At 43.2% G+C, this 17,922-nt stretch overlaps 1 protein-coding gene across 1 annotated transcript in view; it reads right to left on the bottom strand.

Moving 5' to 3' along the window:
- TAFA4 (TAFA chemokine like family member 4) overlaps positions 1-11,106 on the bottom strand; it is a 39,283-nt gene extending 28,177 nt beyond the window's left edge. The window contains exons 1-2 of the mRNA XM_056501604.1: positions 10,983-11,106; positions 7,859-7,980 (exon numbers count right to left, since the gene is read on the bottom strand). Of these exons, the coding sequence (XP_056357579.1) occupies positions 7,859-7,980; positions 10,983-11,062 (202 nt within the window). The 5' untranslated portion in view covers positions 11,063-11,106. The remainder of the gene's footprint in view (positions 1-7,858; positions 7,981-10,982) is intronic.
- Between the last annotated feature and the right edge of the window lie 6,816 nt (positions 11,107-17,922).

Raw genomic sequence — 17,922 nt, 5'->3', positions numbered from 1 at the left:
GACTAATTATCTTGGCTCCTTGTTTGGGGACTGTGACATCCCTTGCAGTAAATTGCATTTTGCTGAGGGAAGCAATTTTACTCCATTTCTAACAGAATGTCAACACAAAGTTGCAGGGTCTTTTGTATTTCCAAATAAAATATTAAAAATAGTGTGTGGTGGGGGGAGAAAAATAGCCCATTTGTCACAGTATTTCTGAATGAAATATCAAATTAATGCTTTTTTCTATGTAATTCAAACAACAACATTGAACTGAGGTCTGATAATAAAACCCATTATACTGTCTCCATATTTCTAAAACCTTGGAAGAAGAACAAAAGCTGAAAAATTAACTCTGTGCAAGTAAATTGTTAAATTCTATTGTCAGCAGCTATTCCTAAAAACAGACAACAGAGTTGGACATCCAACCAAGCAAGTGGCAACCCTAAAGAGCAACTTGCAGAGCAATCAGACTTTCTTTTAACAATATGCATTTAGAAACACTGAAAATAAAATTATCAGCTACATTTTTTCCTCAGTGACACAACAGTACTAACTTCAATAGGGTGCATGTAGAGAACAGCAAGGAGCTCCTTCTGCATTCAGACTCTTTTAGATGAGAAATTTCAGTTGACTTAGTTTTGGTTGAGTTGTTTTGTGGTTTTTTTGTTTTGTTTTGCTTTATTTTTTCCAGTTGGAAGGATAGCAGCATCTGCTGAAAGGACTCAATGGACAGAAATCATTAGCACAGCCACAAGTCATGCCAGACACTCTTGTAGCTGTGGTGACTGAAGCCAAGTGACATCATATGCTCTTTTCTCAAGTTATATTATGACCTGATTTTAATATTTTTAATAAATTATGTTTTCTAAAGACAAATCTGAGAAAGCTTAGTAACAAGTGTCAGTGCTGACACACAGTCCTAAGATCTTCTGTTTGATCTCTGGAAAGGGCATCTCCTCAACATGGGAAGTCAGGAGAGACTTCATGTCCCTTTCAGAGACAATCCAGGGATGCCACAAACAGGGAAGGTCAGTGTCTGCTCTCTATCAGCCTTATTTCCTGTTATGCAGAAGGAAATCTCCTGAGAAAAGAAAGGAAGCTGTAGAAGATGGGATATACATAGCACAAAAAGATGCTTTAAGGTTTTACACCCAATCTGAAAATCAAATGAACCCAAAAGGCTACCTTGGTACATTTAGATTTTTGTTTTACAATCACTTACAATTTTGTTTTTGCTATCAGGCACAACCAGCCAACATGATGTAACACTCTACAAACAGCTGTTAACACATCCCTGGTCTGTTAAACACAGATCCTGCCATTCCACCCCAGCTAATTTGCAACAGTTTGTGCAGAAAAAGAACATCAAAAGAAATCTGCTTATTCCAAAATATTCACTGCATCTTAAAATTCTACTTGAAGGAAATACAGGTAAAAAAACAGAACTGGTATCAGGAGGATGCAAGCAGGAGGTAAAGCTCAGAGAAACCTTGCTTCACACTTACCTGGTCATTATTTCTCAAAATAACAACATGAATCAAAAGACTAGTGACCATTCACAGATTGCAAAATATATGGATGATATTCATAAGGAGAAAAAAAATAGGTGGAAATAAAGAAAGGAAATAAATAATAAATAAAGACCAAACACTAAGCAAAAGAACTGTTGATCCTAGAATTTCCCACTCATAACTTCTGGCATTTCTGGAGGAGTAGTTAAAGATGGTCACCCTGGAAGGCAGTGAATGTCAGGAGCAGCTTCCATCTCCAGTGTGATGAGGAGAGATTACCCTGCTGAAACCTACAAGACATCTTTAATCTCCTGATTTAGAATCCATTCTCTGCTATCAGTTGTCACTCTCCTGAAGGAATTCAAGAGTGCTGCCAAACACTGGAGAACAGCAGCAGCAAAGGGCTACCAACAGCAGCACCGAGGTGCTCTGCCAACAAAACACTTAAATGGCAGTAAAAAAACAAAAATTCCATCCAGGTTCTTCCATTATTAATTAAACATTTTCTGGGTTCCAAGAAGAAATGCTTTCTCAAATATGTCCTTGAAATCAGGCACATCAACACCACAGACTTTGAAAGTTAAATTGAGGGGCAGCTCTCCGGAGGGGAGAGCGCTGTGCTTGGCAGGGGAGCAGAGCTGGGCATTTCTTGGAGTCTGAGAGCACCAGGCACAGGTGGGGTACGTTTGATGCTACAGCCAAGGATGACAACAGAGCTTCTGCTCCTAAATACAAGGTGAATATTTTCTACCCACCCACAGCCAAGTGTGCAAATGAAAGCCACCATGGAGAGTCAGCCCACCCTAGGCTGCCTCTGAACCCTTCATCAGGTAGCACAGAGAAAACCAGCCTAAATCACAGAAACTGCTGCCTATTTCCATGGACATTTATTCAGCCTGTGCAGCCAGCCATTTGTGATGAAAGGCCTCACAATTATGCTGAAATGGGACTTGGAGTCTGGGGCAGGCTCTGCACTGCTGTCACAGTCAGGGTAACTGAGAGGCTTGGCAGTGCAGCCCAGCCAGGGAGCACAGGTATGGTGATCAATAGAAGAACAGGCCCTAAAAAGAGTTTCCATCCTTCAGAATGGCAGTGATTTGCCAAGCACTGAATGGTGAATTATGTGAGAGTGACTGGTTAAAGCTTTAATAAAACCATAACTATGATGTTTAACTTTTCTGCTGAGACATATCCTGAGTGGGCTGGAAACTAAATCACAGAAGAATCACAAACTCCCACTTCAGTGGGGTCAGGACTTCATCTTTTAATCATCTCAGAGCAAGGAACTCGATGCAAGCCCTTTACATCTCAATCTCTTGCCTTCATCACTCTGGCATCCATCCTCCCAAGGACTCAGTGTGCTGACCTCCCTGTAAACCCAGAACAGAGCATGTGCCACCTTTTGCTGCATCACTTCACTCAAGTGAACACCAAGGACAAGATCTTTTCTGTTCTGTTTCTGGATTTACACTTATCCAACCATTTCTTTCTCACACTAGCACAGCACTATCCATTTGCAATGTAATATTTCTTTTCTGTTATCAGACCTAAGTTTGGGAGAAGTAGATTTGAAAGAAAAGACATAGAGTAAAGAAAGCTTTCCTGGTTAGAATTTTGGTCAATGGAATATCAAGATTATCATTTACAGCAGGCAGCAGCTATGTAAAAAGAAAAATGATGGTGCCAATGCAAAATGAATAAAATAAAGAGAATATTTTCACAAGCTTTCCCCAATGGTTTTAAAATAAGGTCACTTTGATGCTGCAGGAAAGAGTTTGGTATCAGCCTCCTGCTCTACAGTTTGACACTGGGCTTGGCCATTTGTATTAAATGAGACTCTGTCTCCTTTTTATAACAGAATTTCCCCTCCACTTTTGAAATAATGACATTTGATACATATATCTGCACATTTACCAGCTTGTCTATAATTCTCTCCCTCCTACCCCTCAACTCCCCAGAATACACAAATCTTTTCATATGCAATCCTATTCCACACAGTTAAGTGTACATTTTTGGGAAATGACACCAGAAGCTACATTTCACCCTATAAAAGAGTAAATCAACACTGAATTGTTACTTACTGGTAACACAGCTATGCATCTAATTTGAAGTCATTGTCAAAGTCTGTCAGACATATATTAAAAGCTTACATTGTTATTTAAGGGGAAAAAAAAAAAAAAAAAAAAAGGAAAATAAATATTTCTTATGCTTTTTTCTCCTCAAAAATAAGTATACCAGCAAACTTCACACAGAGAATTCTGCTTCTTTTTGTCTTAAAGGGAACCCATTTCTCAAGTGAATTGCCTTCCCTACCTTATTACTTGAAGAGATTACAGTCAGGGTTGTATATTGTAGCTACCCTATATTTAGAAGCTGGGTAATAAACCACATAAATAGCACACTGAATAAAACATTAAGACATAAAAGGAGTTAAATAGAACCAAGGGCTAAAGCTTATAGTGCAGTTACCATGTCTGACCCGTGGAAATACAAAGGACTCATAATTCTAGTTAGCAAAATGCAGAGCTGGGATTTAAATCAGCAGGGAGCTGGTGGTGGCTGAGTGCTGGAGCCCCTTCCACAGCCTTGCAGGGCCCTCTGGTGGAAATGGGAAATCATCTCACGGCCCAACAGCACTGCCAGGAAAATAAGGGGACAACAAGCAGCATGGGTTTTCCCCGATTTCTTGAAAGCAGCAATATTTCTGAGACAAAGCTGCATTTTTCAGCTCTCCTTTAAGAAGATTAAATCCTGGAGCCTGTGTAAGAAAAGATTTTTTTTTCCTCTGACTCCAGTGGGGACAGAGTCTGTCCATAAGGCCCTGAAAGCAGAGAAAAAAAGTCCTTAAGGTTGTGAAAAACTGAAATTGATGTGGAATATTCTGGCCGAAAATTTAGACCCTTCAGCAAAGCTGGGGACATTTCAGGTGACCATCATCACAAAACAGTCTCAAAAAAGCCAAGATGCACCAGTAATTCATGGCAGAAACTGCTCAGCTGGCTGTGCCAGCTCAGGGTCTGCAGGGCCAGCCCTACGTGAGCTGACCTGACAAAATGTCTTTTCAATGCTTCTTCATTTGTGGCTTAGAGCAGGGAGGTAGAAACAAATCTTTTCTGGTACTAAATGTGTGATGCTTCATGCAGCATATAATTGATCATTATATTGGTGTTAGGTACTCAAGAGTCTGAAATACTGCCCAGCTTTTAAAGAAAAAGTAAAATTGGTGCTGATGCTTCCCTCAGTTATTGTCAGACCAAAGGAGAAACTCTTCAGAAGGGAATTCACAGCAACAAAGTCAGATGAACATTTTCACTTTTCTTCTCCACACAGATATACAAGGAGGCTGCTAAAATAATCTGCACAAGCAGCATCTTCAGTGATCTAATAGTGATGAGAAGGAAGATTTCTCCTCTAGCTTTTGCCTTTTGACTCTGCCAGCCAGAGCAATCCCAACGAAGAACAGGCTGTGGCCTCCAAGCTGGATCCAAGATCCAAACTTCTCCAAGGCAGCAGGATTGAACATTATCTCCCCTGACAGGTATTTGATGGTGGTGAATATTTCACAGAGCAAAAGAAAGAACCAGGTCTGTCTTACACTTCATTTCAGTGAAGAGGCCTCCATTGCCAAAGGGATTTCTCAATGCCATTCCCTCCCACTTTTCAGGAGCAGGATGGCTATTGGGTCCATAAGATCCAGTTTCTGTCCCTGCCTGAATAGGCCAGACAGCTGTCAAATGTCATTTTCTCAACATGACCTAGGTCAATAATTGTCTTTTCCCAGATTAGCCTCCTTAAAAATAGCAGTATTTTGAAAAGAAAAAGTCAATTCCCACTTTTCTTCTTAAATTCCCTTGTCTGCTCCTGCTTTAAAAAGTTTCTTAGCTGTAGCAAGTACACATTTACTTGAAAGTGCTGATGATGTAAAGTAAATCACTGAAACACACTGATTGTCAGGAGCAGACACAACCTGTTCCTAAAACCAGCTCCTCCCAAAACATCCCAGGCTGGCACCTCATGTCCAGCTCAGCAGGACCTGCCAGATGACAGCTGCTGGACCTAAAGGACAAAGTCTTTGCTGAACCCAAAGCTTGAGTCATCCCTCTAATGTGCTTCAGGACATTTTACTTTGAAAAATGTGAATGCTGCCTATTGACTGCAAAAATTTTATCTCAATTGCTATCCAAGAACGTGCTAATTTGTGTGAAATAAATGAGGCTAATTATTTGCTTTCCACAAAGCAGGCTCTGCTAAAAGCTCTGAATTATTTGCTTTCCTGATGAACAAGGCAGCACCTTGCTCACATAATAGACTCCATCAGAGGTTTGATTATCCATTGGAAGATCAATCCATGTGTTGTGTCAAGCAGCAAAGATAAGATGAGGCTGGGAAACACAGGCCCCTTGAGGACAGACCCTAAACCCTCTGTATCCTCTGTGGGGCCAAGAGTCACATGTGGGGAGCTGGAGAAGCAAAAATGGGATCACTGCTTCATCTACCACATGGAATCAAAGTGGGATGGGGGTCACTTCAGTGCACAAAGGAGGGAAACTCACATTTGGGGAAGAACAGGACACCACAGTCTAAAAAGGTGCATGAAGGCTCCAGCTTCAAGGGTGTCCATGTGAAAAACAGCTCCACAGTTGGACCAAACTATTGATGAGGAGCAGAACCTTCTTTTAGCTCAACAGAGAAATCACAGCACACAAATAGGCTTGAAGTGATGCAACTGTGTTTGTGATATCTCTTTGATAGGGTGGAAAGTATTCCTGCTCTCAATTTAAGGTATTTCCCTTAGGTACACAGGCAAAGTGCATCTTGAAAGGACAAAAATAACATTTCTTCTGACAAGACCACTCCCCAAATGACAAATGCTGCAGAAGGCTTTTCTCCAGGTTTTTCTGCAGGGTCAGGTCTGAAGTGCTCTGCTATTAACTTGTGGTTGTTCACAGACCCCCTCCCTTATGGAAGAGGTACAGCTAATTCCCAGAATAAAGCAGCAATATGGGTCATCCCGCACCACTGCATTCACTGGAATCACTCCTCAGGCTTCTGCCTCACAATGCAGTTACTCTGCATAAGCTGTGGCTGTATTTTATAGCAAGCACAAGGGTTGCACAGCCAGGAAAGCAGAGCTGGTGATGGGCAAGGCAAGGAGGAGCTGTGTACAGGTCAGTCAGTCCTTCTTGCCAGTTCTGAAGATATTTTGGTGAGCAGAGGAGGAGCCTTCAGCTCTACCTAGACAACCACTGGAAGCAGCCAGCAAAGAGATCAATAGTTTGTCTCTTCTGGAGGATGGAACCTCTACAAATGCATCCTCACTTCCCAGCCCTGAGAGGAGTGGATTCAAACATTAGACCTGGACCCACAAGAGTCTGGCTCAGAGCTAAGAACACTGCATATGGGTTTGAGGACTAACACCTAATTTAAGAACAGCACCACATCACAAAGAGCAACACTGCAGAAATCCCCAAGCCAGCAAGAGGCTGACCATGGTGCTGAGAGCACAGACCCAGTGTGGAGCTTGCAGGCAGACCCTTGGCCTCTCCTGTAAAGCAGCACTGACGGGGTATTTTGTTACCTTGCCTCTCTATAGAGGGATCAAAGGTGGCACAGCCGTAGCACAGCTACCTGTTTTATTTAGGGCTTGCACAGATACTTTTGCATCAGCACTGGTACATCTTTATCCCTTTCTGCTTTCAAGCTGATGTTTCCATGATCCTACCAGAGAAGTTGCTACAAAAATCCAGTCTGGAAGCCAGTCCAGCTTTTTTCTGAGCTTTTTTCTGACATTTATAATACAATAAAACATCATGCCTGGTAGGTATTTCCCTTCTACAATAGTACATCCCCTTAAATGCAAGGTCCTTGTTTTTCTCACTATTCCAGTTAGGAAAAGAAGGGGAGTGTCACAGGCTGATCTGAGTACAGGTCAGAATTTGTGTCAGTCAGTGAAGGAACTGGCTAACATGAGTCTGAGGCCTTCGATTTATTGCCCACCAGAGCAAATGATACCGCTGTAAAGTCAGTTGATAACAACAGGATTAAGAGGGTGAAGATAAAGATACATCTCAGAACGTCTTTGGATAAGGATAAAGCAAAATGACACAAACAAATCCCAAAGTCCTAGCAGTCATGAAGTCACTCCAAAACCCTCCTGGCGAGCTTCAGTACATAAATAACTAGAGAAAAGCCATGAAAATTTACAATAACTCTTTTTTTCCTTGTTGGTGGTGTATTTTTAACCTATTGCACTGATTATAACGCTCTGTCAACAGCCTCATCAATTATCCATTGCTAGAAAGTGGGCTCTAACATGCTGCAAGTGGTATTAATTGGTCTCAGTAGCACATAATGAGTTTAAAAGCTCCTACCTGTGTGCCCCCGGGGATGGTGACTAGAGGCGGACAACAATTTACAGCAGACCATTAACACATAGAGCAGAAAGAGCCAGTCAGACAGAAGCATTGATTTGGCACAGAATCTCATCCTGGAGGCAGAAAAGGAAGCAGTTGAGTGAAAGAACAATGTGAGTAGGGAATAACATAAAAATGATGTGGGGAAGGAGAAGCTGAAAGGATGCTGAAGAATAACTGATGTGGATTATTGCAAGGCAACACTCACAAAATCATATTCATTATTTGGTTGGGATCAATTCTTTGTTAAGGACATTTCATAATTAGAAGCAATGTCTATCACACATCACATTACCCACAAACACATGTTTATAATAACACATTATGAGTGCAATACAGTTCTATGAATTTGAGATAAGGGATAGGCTCTTTTTTATTAATATACAGCCATACTCAAATTTAAACATACATATTTATGAGTTGTGTTACTATTTTAAAACTGCCATCTCCCCCAATTACAGAAAAAAAATGCTATTTTTACTTAACACTTCTCAGGACATATTTACTAAAGCTACCAGCTCTACCATAGCCATAGACTTGGCTGGGTTACCCAAACACACAATATTTGGGAGATTTCCTGGAGATCAGCCAGTTTGCTGAGGGTAAAACATGAAGTAGCACCTCAGTCAAACATGCAAGGACTCACTTCTCTGCCAGATTGTTGGAAACCGCATTTCAGAAAACATTTGCTCTAAAGAAGGTGTTGTTACTCTTATTCATGTTATTCTCAGAACTAAGATCCCAAATCCTCAGTAATTTTTCTGCAAATATCTACAATTAAATCCCTCAATAGCTTATGTTATGCCATTCATCATATAGAAAGGGAATCTAATCATCTTTTTAAACTCAGTTATGGTGATTTATTGCTTGCATGATACATAAATGGGTGTTATGTTCTTGAACCCTTAGACACCACGTTCCACATTTTCAGCAAATTCTGCAAGCAGGAATACATCAAATTAATTAAAGGCAATTTATAGATTTGCATAAATTGAACCAAATACTGTTTTCATGGCAGTGATATTAGTCTGCAGTTAATCAGCATGCTGGGATTTGTGCAAGCCTATCACAGTTTATTTGCACCAAAAGGTCTTTTGGGAACTACTTTCCCTCTGCACATTCCAGTTCTGAGTCTTCCAAGTATTTTCTAAAAAAAATTATCTGTATATCTTGAAAAATGCCTAAGACTATTCAGCTAATCCAATGTTCCAGTGCTCAAGAGACAAGTTTATGAAAAGAAATCCCAAGCAACACATGCCTTAGCATGTCACAACCAGGTGACACACTTGGATGCTGTTTAAATTTGATAAACATCTACCAATGAAACCAAAACAGAGGCCATGTTTTTTCATTTAAAATTGTTTGCATGATTTCCCTTTTCACACTTTGCTAAACAATACTTTTTTTTCTAATTGTAAGTGTTGATAAAGTCCAAACAAATAAAAAAATGCATTTACTAATATCAAAAGTGAAAAGACTAGAAGCCTGCTGCATATCAATGTATTTTAGCAAAAAATGCTGGCTTACACTTCAGAAATAAATGCCTTGGTGCAAACCCCAGCACCTTCAGCCTTCAATTTTTTTTTTTTTTTAATTACATAAATATTGTGAAAAAAACCTCACCATGCCTACAGGTTTCAGAGAATGAAGATTATGTGGAAAGAAGCCATACTTAAAGCACTGATTTAGAAAATATTACCTTTTCTGGCTTTAAGATGCTCTGTTTTGAGCCAATATATTGCTACCCTGAACACAGGCACAAACACCCTGGTGGCCTTTTCAGCTGTGCATAGGAAACTTCTGTGAGCATGAATCAAGCCCAGAAGATAAAGACATCACTACTCCTCACCTACCCTATGAGCACTCTCTTCTGGAGCCCTCCCAGGTTTATTCAGAGCAAATGAACCTAATTCTCATCTTGCATCCTGCTGAACCACATCATGTCACTGCAGCTAATGGGATTGAGTCACTGTGAAACCAACATAAATGTCACTAGTGCTGTTGATCCAGTACTAGCCTGAGAAAACTGCCTGGTAAGTTCTTTGTAAATCAGTGTACCATTTCAGATTTTGGTTATCCAAATCTTTCCCAGGTGACTGAATTTTTTATTTATTTTTTTTTTATTTTTTTTTTAGGAGAAAGCTGAATTTAACCTTAGTTTTAACCTTAGTTTTCTTGGCCTCTCCATGAGAAGCACACAGGTTACAGTTCATGGACCTGTTATCACTGAACAGGATGCCATCATCTGCTCAGGTTCCAATCCCATCCTTCTGTTGATGTGAATGCAAACACTCAGATCTGATCACTGGATACCCCAGCTCTGGTTTCACTATGATATATCACCATGAAGACAGAAACCTTCCTTCAGGTTTCCTGGATTTAACCTGTGGAATTAAATACCCCAGCCCAGGCATTCTGAGCATGCCATTCCTGGTGGGAGTTGGTGGAAGGGACAGGTGTGATGATGGGCAGGTCCCAGATCATGAATCAAGCTCAGCAGCTGCTGTTCCTGCACTTAAGTGAACAAACTCAGGTGTTCCCATCATTCCCAGTGCAGCAGCAAAACTGATTTCAGTGGAAATGGTCGTGTACTGACCTGTTTTCAAAAGTTTTCCCCGGCTGAGTTTGACTCTTTTGAGACATTAAACAAGGAATGTGAAAGCAGGGCTCATCAGGTTGACAGGGTAACCTTACCCCTGTGTAAGAATGTTCCAGTCCAGGAATAAGTGTATCACTACAAAGCATCCATCTGATCATATCCAAACTGAAAGGCTGCTAAAAGCATCCAGTACAATTTAAATGGCACATCTGCAGACTTTAGTCTGCCTTGCAGGTAGACAGGATGCAGGTTTTCAGCCTGCTAAAGTAAAGAAATACAAGGGGATCTTTGAAAAGGCAGAGACAAAAATGAAATTTGGCAGACAGATGCAGCAAGGGGTGCTGAGCCCTTCAGCCTCAGTGGGCTGCTGCTTTCAGAAATGTCAAGCCCTCATTCTCTATTGGATTCAAGTGGATATTGTTGCTAACCAGAACAGAGAATCTTCAGTGTCATTTGAAAGATAAAAAGTGCTCTTACCTTGGGGACTTTGCAAGAATTTTGTTCCAGTCAAACACAATTATTTCAGTGTGTTTTTCATAGTTATTCCAGATTCCCATTTGCAGCAGCAAATAAGCCTTTCTGCATCTCAGAATCTTTCCTTCACTTCGGGGACCTAGAAAGAAAGCCACATTACACTGCAATTAACGTCTGGAAAGGTGCTGTAAAACACATCTTTGTTACCAAAACCTCAGTTTCACAGTGCCATCTACAGTGCAGTCTGGGGCAGAAGGCAGCTTGGCATTGCTCTTTTCTTTCTGAGAGCACAGAGAAGCTGTGGTGTCACTACATTCACCAAAGGCAGAGTTTGCTGCTCTAGGGACTGCAAACAGAATGTGTGCAGCCTCATCACCACGTGCCCTCTCACCACCCAGCTGCTGGGAAAGCTGTAAGGTCTGAGCAAACACATTTCCACATGGTTCCATGAAGTTTGAATGCAGAGATTATTCAGGATAGTGGGGAAAATCTGTCTTCATAAGGATCTGGACCAGGTCCTGCAGCCTGCCTCAGCAGCAGAGGGTCACACCCACAGGAGGGTGTCTGGGATTACTCATTATTGCACCTCTGCTGCCTCTCCCTGCTTCCAGCATCCCCTCTCACACCCAGGAGCTGCACTTTGAAATCTCCACATGGAAACACCTTTGCAGCAACACTGACACATTCCACAGAATAACCAGCTCAAACTCTCCACTTTATAGACATTCAGGCCTCTTTGCTGTTTATATTTGTTCTCTCACTTCCATCCCTGGGCACAACTTGACCTTCTGCTGTTGAAAACGTGACACAGAACAATTTGTGAGAGTAATAATAATGTGGTCTTCACCTACACAGCAATCACTACAACCTTTTCTCACCTTATCCACCATTCTTTTCATTTCACTCCTCCTTTGACCAATTAGAAATTTGCTTTCAAGAAACACAAAATTACAGCACCATATTGGAGGGCACAGCATGTCTGGGGTCATAAAAGCACAGGGGCAGACAAACACCTTTCAGCAGATCAGGATGGGGAAACCCCTGGCTCAACACACTCATACAATCACAGAACCTTTCAATCAGGTTGGAAAGAACCTTAAAACTCATCTTGTTCCAAACCATGGGCAAGGACACCTTCCACTGGACCAGGCTGCCTGAAGTCCCATCCAACCTGGCCTTAACAGCTCCTTTTTGTTCAGAATGCCATGAGAAAATAGAGTAATTGCTGGAATTAAAGAGGCACTAGGCCAGCATTCTATAATTAATCACATTTTATTCTCTTCTCTTTCCAAGGTGGAGTTCCAGAGTGAGCCAAAATCAGTGGTTCTATCAAATCAGCAGTGGAAATCAAAACAAAACACAGGCAAAGAGTTGTCTTAAGAAAAAGCACTGCCACCCTGCATTAATCCTTTCTTCCACAAATACACATAAAATAAAAAAATAAAAATAAAACAACAGTGTGTCTCAAAAGACCTATTAAGAAGAAGCAGACAAACAGGATTTTCAATATAGCATTGACTGACTGAAATGGTTATGTGGTACATTTTTACCCATTTCAAAATAGGACAGGTAGATAAATATATTCTTACAGTGCTCTTGTAGAAATCAATACTGCAATACACTAACTTGGGTTTTAGTGCTTATCTGTTCCATAATTTTTATTAGAGAGGAAAATAAAACCCTGTGCAGATGCATCTACAGGTAAATACAAATATCACTGTAACCTGTTCTGTAAACACATGTTAAACACTGGTAAAAGGCAAGGGAGTATTGATTAGTCCAACTCATTCTAATTAAGTGGATGCAGCAAAAGTGACAGATGATACATCCACCTGATATCTCCAGGCTTTCTGATGCCTTCCAGGCAGTGATATTTCTTTTAAAAACAGAGTTGTGTTAGGGGAGATTAAGGCAAACTCCTGAAACCAGCTTCAGCTGGTTTATGTCAATAATGGAGACAGATCAGAACAGAAACAAGAGGCTCACCTGGTTAATAACTGCAAAAGGAATTCCAGGCTTTTCAAGGCAAAAGCTTTGTGTGTGTTTTGTGAACAGTGGGTTTAACTGCTGGCTCCTGTCTTGTCTCAGGGTGACACATCACTTTGGAAAACAGAGCTGCTTGTTTATTTTTATACAATGAGCTCCAGCCAGTGAGCAGCTGAACCCCACCTCCATCTCCAGCAAAGACACAGAGAAGAAGGAAGAGGGAATGGGAGAGGGGAAGGGCTCCATTTTCAGTATTTGTGCATGGACTGGCTGTGAGCAGCTCCTGCTTTGCACAGGAGTTCCCCAGAGGCTAAACCACCCCCCTGGGTCAATATTTAGGGCAAATGAAGATTGTGGGTTCTGGAGGGAATTGCAATGGTCAGGTCTGCTGCTCCTCAGTCCCAGCACAGTCTGCTCTCTGTGCCTCTGCACTCTAGTAAAATAGGTATAAACAGCATTTCCCTGTGCCAGGGAAGTGTTTCAGGAACAGAAACAATAAAGGTCTAAAGTTATTTGAAAACTCTATAGGCACTGTATAATTCCTTTGACAGATGGAATAAGATAACATTTTAAATTAGCTGCATTTCCTACCAATATTTACATGTTGTAAAATGCTTTTTATGGCTACTTTCTGCAAAGAATAAATTCCTAAACCATTTTGTGCCATCTTTTATAATAAGCTATTAAATAATTTAGAAAACCTTCTTTCATTAAATATTTAAAAGGCCTTAATTTCTCCATTCTGAATAATTCCTCACTTAAAATACAACCGTGCATCTCTTAAAGACTCCTCTTCTGTAAAGCAAGGCATGAGAAGGAAAGAAATTTGGGAGCCATGTACTGTTCAGGGGATTTGCCAGCCTGACTTTAACCCCACTGTCAGCCTGGCCAAACTTTTATCTCCTACTGAATAAAGGACAAAGGGAAAATAGAGCAATATCTGACATTTCTTAGAACAGGGGGGAAAAGATCTGATTAGGTCACTGTGTGTATTTGAAAACTGCTGCTGTTTGAGGGGAACTAGAGACAAAAGAGAGAACTAAAGCAAACACCTACACACTGGGTGACCAACCCAGAGCCCCATTTTGGGGCTAAATCACTATACACAGGGTAAATCACTCTCACAATGTAAGTATTCAGGGAGAGTACTTGAAGGGGCTGTATAAAAAAAAAGGAAGAGCAACTTTTTACACGGGCAAGTATTGACAGGACAAGAGGGAATGGTTTTAAATGAAAAGAGGAGAGATTTGTATTAGATGTTATATAAAAGTTTTTTTCCCTGTGAGAGTGGGAAGGGGCTGGCACAAGCTGCTCAGGGAAGCTGTGGCTGCCCCATCCCTGGAAGTGTCCAAGGCCAGGCTGGATGGGACCTGGAATAACCTGGGACAGTGGAAGGTGTCGCTGCCCACGACAGGGGGTGACACAGGATGGGCCTTAAGGCCCCTTCCAGCCCAAACCATCCCAGATCGTGATTCTGATGCTGCTCCAGGGCCCTGGGTGGGTGACTGTCCCTGTCGGGATACAGATCACTGTCCCTGTCGGGATACAGGCGATGTCTCAATGTCTCTGTCACGATACAGCCCCAATGTCCCTGTGTCCCTGTCCCAATATCCATGTTGGGATACAGATCACTGTCCCTGTCGGGATACAGGCGATGTCTCGATGTCTCTGTCACGAAGTCCCGATGTCCCTGTGTCCCTGTCCTAATACAGGTGATGTCCCAATGTCCCTGTCGCAATACAGGTGATATCCTGATCTCCCTGTCTATCAGGATACAGGTGATGTCCCGATGTCTGTGTCAGGATACAGATCACTGTCCCTGTCACGATACCAGTGATGTCCCGATGTCCCTGTCAGGATATAGATTACTGTCTCTGTTGCAATACAGGTGATATCCCAATGTCTCTGTCGTGATACAGGTGATGTCCTGATGTCCCTGTCTATCAGTATACAGGTGATGTCCAGATGTCTCTGCTGCAATACAGGTGATGTCCCTATGTCCCTGTCCATCAGTATACAGGTGATATCCTGATGTCTCTATCACGATACAGGTGATGTCCCTGTGCCCCCCTCTCGGTACAGGTGATATCCTGATGTCCCTGTCGTGATACAGCTGATGTCCTGATGTCCCTGTCTATCAGTATACAGGCGATGTCCCAATGTCCCTGTCTATCAGTATGCAGGCGATATCCCTGTGTCCCTGTCGCGATACAGGCCGTGTCCCGATGTCCCTGTCTATCGGTATACAGGCGATATCCCGGTGTCCCTGTCGCGATACAGGCGATGTCCCGATGTCCCTGTCTATCAGTACGCAGGCGATATCCCTGTGTCCCTGTCGCGATACAGGCCGTGTCCCGATGTCCCTGTCTATCAGTATACAGGTGACATCCCGGTGTCCCTGTCGCGATACAGGCCGTGTCCCGATGTCCCTGTCTATCAGTATGCAGGCGATATCCCGGTGTCCCTGTCGCGATACAGGCCGTGTCCCGATGTCCCTGTCTATCAGTATACAGGCGATGTCCCAATGTCCCTGTCTATCAGTATACAGGCGATATCCCGGTGTCCCTGTCGCGATACAGGCCGTGTCCCGATGTCCCTGCGGCGGCGCGGGGCCGCTCCCGCCGCTCCCGGGGCTGCCTCGGGGCGGTGCTGCCGCCTGGCGGCCGCGCCTCTCTCCGTCCGTGCGGATCCGGAGCCGCTCCCAGCCCGGCAGCGCTCGGGAATCGCTGCCAGCCTCTCCCTCCGGAGCCCCCGGGAGCCCCAGGGAGCCCCAGGGAGCCCCCGGGAGCCCGGGCTGCCCTGCCTCGGAGGTGGGACGTGCTGGTCTTCACTTCTCGGTGACTGCCGTGTCCTCCCGGTGCCCCACAGCATGCGGGGAATAACGCGGCTCACAGCCCGGGTTTGGTCCCTTAACCTCGCCCAGAAATCTCGGCATCAGCTCACGTAGCTGCAGCTTGATCTGAAGGCTTTGAGTGCCAGTAAATCCACCTCGGCAGAGTTATTCCAACAGTTAATTAACCTCACCTTAAACACTGCCCCTTCCAGCTTGTACCTCCTGATACATTCTGCTTGTTTTCCCAGCTGGCACACCCCACGGGGATGTGTCAGCTCTCTAAAGGCCTCGGTTCTGCCGGTCTTTACTCACACCAAGTAAGGATTACACCAGGTAATTAGGTTTTTTCCTAATATACAATCTAAACCTACTTTCTGCTAATTTGAATCCATCCCCCTTTTCCTGTCCTGTCACTTCATGCACTCGTAAAAAGTCCCTCTCCACCTTTCCTGTGGACTCCTTTCAGGTACTGGAAGGTAGCACCAGACTAAGCTCACCACGCAAGAAAATAAAACTTTTGTTGGGTCTATTCCCTCTTCCCTTTTCTCCCAGAGTTGACATCAGCTCTTCTGCTTCCCTACAGGAATCTCTGAGGGATGGAGGTTTGGTCACATCGAGCTCCCCACAGCAAAGTGAAGTGAGAAGGCTCTTTGGACCACACAAAAATCATCCAGGCAGGTATCCAAAAAACCACAGGGTCACTGCAGCAGTGCCCAGCCCTCTCAGACCCTGGCAGACTCCCTACACACTTCATGGGCAATTTTTGAGCTGTTTTTTTATGACATCACGTTCCATTTACAACATCAGTCTCTGCTGGCAGCAGCTCAGTCTGTCACCTCTAGTCAGGCCTTTCCACAGGAATTTTTCAAAATCTCACTTAGCAGGAGCTGGGGGTGATGGGGAGGAAAACAATGCCAATGAGAGCTAGAGGAAATAAACCCCACATCCTCCTGAGGAGGGAGAACAGAGCTGCTGTTATATCCACATAACACGAGGTATCGACCACAGCAGCAGCCAGACCATCCACACAGACACATCCTCTGTGCCCTGGGTTTGGGTCTGTCTTCAGCAGCATTCAGAGTTCTCTAGGGTAAATCTGTCCTCACCACCTCCTTTAAACATGAGAACAAACCTTTTGTCTGTTGTGGCCACGTGTCTGGGAGGATATCCTGCAAAACATGCCTAAGTCACCCTGATTTTCTAGCCCAGACACCACAGGCTTCATTAGTTAATGGTGCTAGAGTCACAGCAGTGACTTGGGTGGATGATCTGTTGAAAAGGCTTTTCAGTTGGACTCATTTTAAGTGAGAGTCTGTGGCTCCAAGTTTGAGCCAGCAGAGCTCAGGTCACACAGAAGCAGAAAGAGCAGTGCACAGGATCTGGAAGTAAATTCAAGCAAGGGACTGAGGGCAAGGAACAGAGGACTGACTGCCAGAAAACCCAAAGTCCACACAGAGTAAGGAGGAGTTTAAAATCAAAGCTGTTGCTTCCTCTGCTCTCTCAACACAAAGTGAATTCTCATCTTTCCTCCAGGATAAAATCCACCAAGACCAAGAGGACTGCTCAGAGAGCCAAGTGCAGCTATTCTGACTGTCAAGTGGAGGCAGAGCAGACCCTCTTCTCCATACAGCATTATTTATTATTCATCACCACCCCACTAAGGACCATTCTGCCAAACTCCAGAAATGGGAGGTATCACCATCAAGGTTTCATTTTAAAGGTTGCACAGACTTACCAATGTGGACATCCAACACAGGAGATCTCATTACAGCACAGAGCTTCAACTCTTTCAATTACCTTTATCAGAAAGAATTTTTCCTTGTGATTATCCAGGTTCTTTCAGTCCCTCACTGAAGCTCAAAATCTTCTCCACCCCCTTGTGCAAGCCCTGCTTAAGAGATGTGCAGGCTCCAGGCACTTTTTTCAAGGAAGAGCAGGAATTACTCCAGCCCTGTTCAAAGAGGACACAGAGCAGAGACAGTGCCCTGCTCCACTCCCAGCTGCCCTCCCAGAGCAGAGCAGTTCTCATCTAAAGCAGGCAGCACACCAAAAAAACATGGAGAGAAATGTCTTTGAAGGAAATCTCTGCAGCAGAATGTTTCAGACACAGCAAAAACACATTTT

The sequence above is a fragment of the Oenanthe melanoleuca genome, chromosome 12 (genome assembly GCF_029582105.1).
Source record: "Oenanthe melanoleuca isolate GR-GAL-2019-014 chromosome 12, OMel1.0, whole genome shotgun sequence".
In the NCBI taxonomy this organism is placed as follows: domain Eukaryota; kingdom Metazoa; phylum Chordata; class Aves; order Passeriformes; family Muscicapidae; genus Oenanthe; species Oenanthe melanoleuca.
The sequence above is the reverse complement of the archived record's forward strand: the minus strand, read 5'-3'. Positions and strand labels throughout refer to the sequence as shown.